At 42.5% G+C, this 8,176-nt stretch overlaps 1 protein-coding gene across 1 annotated transcript; it reads left to right on the top strand.

Annotated features, from left to right (window-relative positions):
- The first annotated feature begins 201 nt into the window (after nt 1–201).
- Nucleotides 202–690, top strand: LOC121972351 (basic blue protein-like). Its single transcript, XM_042524033.1, has 2 exons — nt 202–379; nt 494–690. The coding sequence occupies exons 1-2, from the start codon at nt 202–204 to the stop codon at nt 688–690; spliced, it is 375 nt and encodes a 124-aa protein (XP_042379967.1).
- The last annotated feature ends 7,486 nt before the right edge of the window (nt 691–8,176 follow it).

The following is an 8,176-nucleotide window of genomic DNA, read 5'->3' as shown; positions in this document are numbered from 1 at the left end:
AAAAGGAGCATTTTAGGAAATCAATTTAGTGCGTCCTTTCGATAAACGCCGAAAATAATTTCTTTAATGAATTTGGCTAGGAGTAAGAACAACTCCCTTAAATGTGCCAACCAATCAAGCATGGGCCAACACCCCTATAAATTGCCATGGGGCTGCCCTTCACTCTCACCACACTCCGTTCTTCTAGAGCAACTCAAAGCCATGGCTCAACCTCAACAAGCACGCAGTGCACTCGTAATATTGGCACTTGCCGTTGTCGGCCACTGTCTCCTCGGCCACACTGAGGCCACTGACTTCGTCGTCGGAGATGCCGGCGGGTGGAAATTCAATGTCATCGACTGGCCCAATGGGAAAAGCTTCAAAGCCGGCGATGTCCTCGGTACATGAATTAATTACTACTCTAGAAATCCATGTTTACATAGTTTTGGTGTTTAGTTTGAAGGAAAAACCTCTGGTGACCTTAGTGAAAGAAAAACCATATATTCTTTTGCAGTGTTTAACTACGCTGTAGGGGCACACAATGTGGTGTCGGTGACCAAAGACGGCTACGATCAGTGCTTGCCGCTTGACGGGAAAGTCCACACTTCCGGGAAAGATCGAATTACCCTTGTCAAAGGGGACAACTACTTCATATGCTCCTTCCCTGGTCACTGTGCTGCAAATATTAAGATCAAAGTGACAGCAACCTGAGCAAGCTTTTTAGATTAAGGCATTAGTGATATTTTCATTTATTGCTCAATGTCATCCTAATAATGGTTTTGTTCTGCCCGAATTGAGGATTTAAGCACTGTGATGCTCTATCATCTTCCTTTGCAGTCAGCTTGGTTAATTTTACATCTAAGACCTTCTTAATTATATTATTCCTTGCAAAGATTTCATTATTTAATTAACATCTAACGTATTAGTAAATGATGGGGCCCTTTTCACGGTTCCTTCTCTACTTCTTCCTCAACTGCGGCGGCGATGGTGGTCCTCCGATGAGTTTGCTCCAAAAAGTCTTATGGATCAAAGCACGTCAGTCAAGGGTTGACGTTGCGCCTCCAACAGTTAAATCAGCGCCGTATTGAATGGATGAAGGCCGGTTTGCGTGAGGGAGCCTTAACAGCTCAAAAGAGATAGATGTAGGACATTATGATGGCTTAGAATCGATTAATAACACACCCAAGACACACACTAATATGCAACAGGAATAGAGTAAAGAAAGATTTTTCCTTCTGTTGAGAAACTTTATAATGAGGCTTTTTAAATACATGTAAGAAAAGACTAATTCAAATATTAACATCACTAAACAATGAAGATAGGAGAGACTAATTCTACTAATTAATCTCTTAAAACTAGGAAAGATGACTAATTCCACTAACTAATCCCTTAAAACTAGGAAAGATTAAAACTACTAATGCAAGGAGAGAAAAAAACGTGACCATTATTTATCATGTCCGGATTATATGCTCACATTACCTCTCCTAATCCTGACATGGTTCTAAGTTACGGACGCCGAGTAGTGTTCGCATGGCAGCTAACTTCACTCCTGGCAATGCTTTAGTTAATATATCGGCTCGTTATTCTCCGGTATTAACGAACTCGACCACAATCTATCCATTCTCAACGCATTCTATGATAAAATGAAATCTTGTATCTATATGTTTGTTTCGGCCATGGAATACCGGATTCTTCATGAGAGCTATGACAGATTTGTTGTCAACAAACAAAGTTACCGGCTTTGGCTTTACACCTGTTAATTCGCTGGCAAGGCTCCTCAACCACAAAGCATGGCATGCCGCAATTGTGGCTGCCATGAACTCTGCCTCACAAGATGAAAGCGCCACTGTCTTATGCTTCTGTGAGTTTCAGGACACCAAACTTTCATTAAAATAGAAAGTCATTCCACTTGTGCTTTTCCTTCCATCGAGATCGTCGGCTAAATCACTATCCGAATAGCCGAATACACCAATTTCCTAGGGTCCCTTTATGTAAGCAAGTCCAAAATGGATTGTACCTTTCAAATACCTGAAAGTCTGTTTGACCACCTTGTGATGCATGATTGTAGGCCTCTCCATGTATCTGCTTGCTATTCCGAAAAAATATGACAGGTCCAACCATATGTGTAACAAATATCTCAAACAACCAATGATGCGCCTATACTCCGTGGTATCAACTGGAGTCCCTTCCAAGTCTTTATACAGCTGTGTCTTGGGTTACATTGGATGTTTTGTTGCATTGCAGTCTGTCATCTTGAACTGAGATAGAATTTTCTTGGCATAAGTTGATTGCCTAAGTAAAATTTGGCTCTTTTGTTGCTTCACTTCAATCCCTAAGTAGTAGGAGAGAAGACCCAAATCACTCATCTCAAATTCTGTCATCATTTGTTGTTTGAACTTGTTGATTTTTTCTATGCTACTTCTTGTCACGATGAGATCATCGACATACACTCCAACAAGTATCCTTGCTTCTCCACATCTTGTATATACTGCATGTTCTTGAATACATTTTTTGAAGCCAAGCTCTTCTAGACTCCTGTTCAGTCGCATGTTCTAAGCTCATGGAGCTTGCCGCAGTCCATAGAGGGCCTAGGACAACCTGTACACCTTATGTTTTTGATTTTGTACCTCAAACCCTTCCGGTTGAGTGACATATATTTCTTCTTCTAACTCTCCGTTAAGAAATGCTGACTTCACATCTAGATAGTGTACCTCCTAGCTTTGGTTTGCAGCAAGTGTAAGAATGACTCGGATAGTGTCAAGTCTAGCGACAGGCGCAAATACTTCTTCAAAGTCGATGCCTTGTCTTTGTACATAGCTTTTAGCCACTAATCTTGCTTTGTGCTTAACGACTTTTTCATCTGAATCTTTCTTTAGTTTGAACACCCACTTTAAGCTGATAAGTTTGTGGCCTAATGGGAGCTCAGTTAGGTTACAGGTATTGTTCATCTCAATAGATTTCAACTCTTTCTCCATTGCTTAATACCAGCAAACCTCGGTTGTAGCTTCTTGATAACATGTCGGCTCTTCAGACTATCATCACCTCACCCTCTTCTTCATCAATACTAACCACTTCCTCAGTGTTGACATAGATATCAGCAATGGATCTAAAATGGACTGGCCCTTCATAAGACTCGGGTGAGTTTGTTATCAAAGGCGAGGAAGTTGCATGAGTGTTCAATGATGGTGTAGATGCACTTGACACTCCTGTCATGGGTACCATGCCTATTGTCGGTGTTATAACATCTTCCGCCCCTGCCTCAATGTCTGCTGCAACAATCACCTCATCGGTGTCAAATGCATCCACTACCATAAACTCTGGTACCTCTTTTTCATTGTTGGCACCTATATTCCAGTCCATTCATAATTTTCTTGAAACATCACATCTCTACTTACTTGTAGCTTGCCATGCCTTGGAGCAAATAGACGATGAGCTTTGCAGTCTTCCTCGACACCCAAGTATACCATGGGTGAGCTTCTGTCGTCAAGTTTCTTGAGGTGAGAGGCTGTATTTTTCACATATGCAACACAACCGAACACTCTCAAGTGGAAAAGATGTGGCTTTCTCCCCATCCAAGCTTCAAATGACGTACGCTCTCCTAGCGCCTTAGTTGGGAAACGGTTTAACAGATAGACAGCATGCGTAACCGCCTCTCCCTAGAACCATGTCGACATGTGTGTACCCTTGAGGAGAGATATTGTCATAGCCATCATGGTGCGGTTCCGACGCTCCAGAACACCATTCTGTTGGGGTGTATAGGGAGCCGTGAGATGTCGCTCGATTCCTTCATTTTCACAGAATTGAGTGAACTCCGTGGATAGAAACTCGCCGCCCCGATATGTCCGAAGTGTTCTAATTTTGTATTCAGTCTTGTTCTCCGTCAAAAATTTGAACTTCTTGAATGCTCGGAATGCATCATTCTTTGCTGCAATATAAACACCCATATCCACCTTTTGAAATCATCAACAATCAAAAGGAAATACTTGTTACCAGCGAGTGTACATGGTGTGATTGGCCCGCAAATATCAGCACGGAGATGTTCCAATGACTTCTCCGCTCTAAAGTTTGCTTGGCACGGGAATGGTGACCTTGCATGATTAGCGATCACACACACCTCGCAAAGCTTGTTCGACTGGAGCAATAGTGGCACATCAACCGCCAATTTCTTCTCACCCAACATCTTCAAGTAATGAAAATTGACATGTCCGAGCCTTGCATGCCATAACCAGGTTGGGTCTTCTAGTCTTGCTAGGAGACAGACCTGCTTGAATATCTTCAAGGTTATCTTGTACAAACGATTCTGTGTTCGCCTTACCAGCATCAAGAGCTTCCCTCTCCTATCAATCACCTTCATGGTATCTTCTTCCATATGCACCTCATTCCCAGTTTCTGTCAATTGACCGAGACTTATGATATTACTACAAAGTTTTGGAATGTAGTATACCTCATGGAGAGTCTTTCAATCGTCATTCTTGCATTTGAACACAACCGTCCCCTTGCCCATGATCTTAATGGTTGATCCATCGCCAAACATCACTCTCCCGGTGATGGTTTCATCTAGTTCTTGAAACTTCTCGTGATGGCCAGCCATGTGGTTGCTGGCACCGTTGTCAAGGTACCAGACATCTTTATATTCTTTCTTAACGTCGTGGTACATCTCCGGTAGCAACCTATCTTCACTAACCAGAATGGTATCCTGCCGCTCACGCCTAGTGTGAGACTCCTCGTGGGACACAGTCATCATCAGTGTTGACTCTTCATCGGTGGCGCAAGTGAGGTGAGCCTCATCATCACGACACTTGTTGTAGCATTCAAACGCATAATGCCCCATTTTCTCGCAATTGAAACACTTTATATGGCTCTTGTCTCGAGTGCCACTATTGTTGCTGCTAGTCCCTCCTGCACTGTCTTGGCGCTACGTACCACGACCATGATCGCGCCCTCGCCCATGCCCACGCCATTTGCCACGACTAGGGCTGCTGGACCCACACCCCTTGCTTCCTGACGAAGTGTCCACGTTGCTCCCCTTCTATCGCATTTGCCATGCGACATGAGTAAGTAGGAGCTCTCCTTCAGTGTCGTTGGTGTTGCCACGTAATCGTAGTGTTCGTTCCTTGTACGCCTTCAGTCTCCCAATAGTCTCTTCAAATGGTATCGTCTCAAGATCATGAAATTGCTCAATACCGATAACAATAGGGAAGAACTTATCAGGGAGAGAATCAAGTAACTTCTTTACCAAAGATGAATCTTCAAGTGTGGCACCAAGAGTGGAGAACTTGCTGCTCATAGTGCTTAGTTTGCCAGTAAACTCATCAATCGTCTCGGTCTCTTTCATCCGAAGGATGTCGAACTCGCTCTTCAACGTTTGTACTCGTGCCTTCTTCACTCGATCACTACCAAGGTACCTCATCTTGAGGCTGTCCCAGACTTCCTTCACTGTATTCTTTTTTGCGATCTGGAGAAGTATGTCTTTAGGGACACACTGTAAGATGTATGCACATGCCTTTTTATCCTTCTTTGCATCCACCTGGGCTCCTTCCACTGGCTCCACCGCCTCCCAGACTCCCTGGGCATCAAGAATCGCCTTTTTCTTTATTGCCCATACAGTATAATTGTGAGGACTTAGCATCGGATAGGGAAATGGCACTCCTCCGTTCTCCTTCGTAGCAGCTGGTGGGATGTCCGACATTTTGTGGAATCATGGATTCTTGGGTGTTCTATACTACCAAAGCTCTGATACCAGATGTTGGCTTAGAATCGATGAATAGCACACACTAATATGCAAGAGGAATAGAGCAAAGAGAGATTTTTCCATCTATTGAGAAACTTTACAATGAGACACTTTAAATACATGAAAGAAAAGACTAATTCAAGTAATTAATAGAAAAGATTAACATCACTAAACCATGAAAATAGGAGAGACTAATTCCGCTAGTTAATCCCTTAAAACTAGGAAAGATGACTAATTCCACTAGTTAATCCCTTAAAACTAGGAAAGATTAAGACTACTAATGCAAGGAGAAAAAAAATGTGACCACTACTTATCATGTCTGGATTATATGCTCACAAATTAGCCTCCGCGTGAGAAGAAAAATTATACTTTCACTTATCTTCGCGGACCCTTATATAACCAAGGGGTGGAAGTCATTAGCCATGCAAGCCCTGGGTGGATAACGTGGACCAACCACACATGCAAATTGTTGTTCTAAGGGCGACAATCGTCTGTCCATACTATTGGCGTTGTCTGGTCATCATTAGCTGGAGGTTGCTTTCTTGGTGGACAACCTTGATCAATTGTGTGTCAGGAACTATCGGAGGTAAAGCCCGCTCGACTAAGATCCCTCCTCTCGAAACCACTCTGAGCACTCGAGTAGAGAAGTTTAGAGCTTGACGGACCTTCTGTGTTGTGAAGGGTGTAAAATACGGTAATTTAAAAATAAGTGTTATTGGAGAAATAACCTTATTACAATTTTTAAAAATTTTTAGAAATTTTTTTGGGGATTTAAACGGAGTCCGTATGACATGTTTAAGGGGATGAGCCTATTGGGCTTAAGGAAAACTTGTTTGGATTATCATTTTAGTGAGAGTTGATTGGATTAATCAACATAAGGTTGGATTTAATTAACCTAAGGTATAAAATTATTAACCTAGGTTTCTCTTCCTTTCCTCCCGATTCCCTCTTCACCTCTTCACCTCTTCATCGCCGCCTACCCCCTCTCTTCATGTGCATCGTCGATGCTACCACCATCATCATCCCAGCAGCCGCGAGCCCCTCTGTTGGCGTCGCGTGGCCTTCTTTCCCCTCCCCGGCAACGGAATCATCCCAGACTTGACCCTACCATCGATTTCACTCTTGTGTCCTACTCCTCTTCTTCCTCGATCCGATCTGAGCGCTGCCTGCCTTCCCGGATCAGTGCCGCTCCGGAAGACCAGCTGGTGATGTAGTAGCTACAACAGTTGCAGGGGCAGCACTATGGGCTATAGCAAGAGCCGTAGAGCCCCTCACTGTCGGCCGAGCCTTACCTCTCTTAATCTGATTGTCGGCTTGTCGTGCCTTAATCCATTGCCGGATAAGGGTTACTGATCTCCTTCTCCCTCCATATCTCATTCTATTCCGTTCGAGCCATCCTACACAAGGGAGTCTTTGACCAAGGGCGGGGGGTCGTGCCATAACCGTCGACCTGCCTTCACCATATATGTGTGCCAAGATTTTGACCTCGGATCCCTCCGGCTAACTCTCTACCTCTAGGGATAGTGTCAACCTCTTCCTCTGCTCTGAAGTGAAGCTCCTGGCCAGAATCCCTATTCCGGCCAGAATCCTTGTAGGCGTTAGTGTTCCGAATAGAAATTAGAGATCAATTGAAGGTAAGATCTCTTGTTTAAGGGTTGTGGATTTAGATTTGGGGCTAATGCTCAAATGTAAATGTGTTAATGGTGTTTTAGGGTATTGATTTGGGAAATCAGCAACTTCACCTTGCCCCAGCTATAATTTCAAGCAACAAGCACTTCTCTGGCTATGAGTCAATAGTTGAGCATCCGGATTTTGGTGAGTTTTAAAGTTGATTTCATTGTTACATTGGATGTGAATAGTGTGATGTAGGTTGGATTAATTGAGGTGGAATTATGTAGGGTTGATGCATGATGTTTAGTAGATGATATAATGGATTGAATGATGAGTTAATAGATTGTAGAAATTGATTAAGTTGTATTAGATTGATTAATGGATTGTAGATTATGATTGGAGAGATTAAAGGATTCATGGATGAGAGTAATTGAAGTTAATCATTAATTAGGATAATTAATGATTATTCGATTAGGATTTTTCCTAATTAGCTTGGGTTTGGGTTTAGCTAGTTGTTGCATATGTAATTAGCTAAATTGTACATCATGTGATTTATAGGACTTTAGTTTGAGACGAGCATCTCAACATGGGATGGTTTGGAATGATCTACATTTAAGACAAGTATTTCTTCCTTAACCTATTTAGTTCTTTGAACTTAGTGCATGATTGTTTGATTGATGGATTATGTTGCTTTACCTTAAATCTGTTCATTTTGATATCCTGCTTGAGACTTATCTACTTGACCTTAGAGATTATTTGGTTATTTCATATACAGTCTTGGCTTTTGGATATCTATACTCTGTTGTGTATATACATGTAGAGTATATATGATAGATGATACTTTGTTGACGGTGT

The sequence above is a fragment of the Zingiber officinale genome, chromosome 4A (assembly GCF_018446385.1).
Source record: "Zingiber officinale cultivar Zhangliang chromosome 4A, Zo_v1.1, whole genome shotgun sequence".
In the NCBI taxonomy this organism is placed as follows: domain Eukaryota; kingdom Viridiplantae; phylum Streptophyta; class Magnoliopsida; order Zingiberales; family Zingiberaceae; genus Zingiber; species Zingiber officinale.
The sequence above is the reverse complement of the archived record's forward strand: the minus strand, read 5'-3'. Positions and strand labels throughout refer to the sequence as shown.

Excerpts from the sequence above, each read along its gene's own strand:
- LOC121972351 (XM_042524033.1), top strand. The coding sequence starts at position 202 with ATGGCTCAACCTCAACAAGCACGCAGTGCACTCGTAATATTGGCACTT. Across the intron at positions 380-493 it reads CAAAGCCGGCGATGTCCTCG|TGTTTAACTACGCTGTAGGG; the intron begins GTACATGAATTA and ends ATTCTTTTGCAG.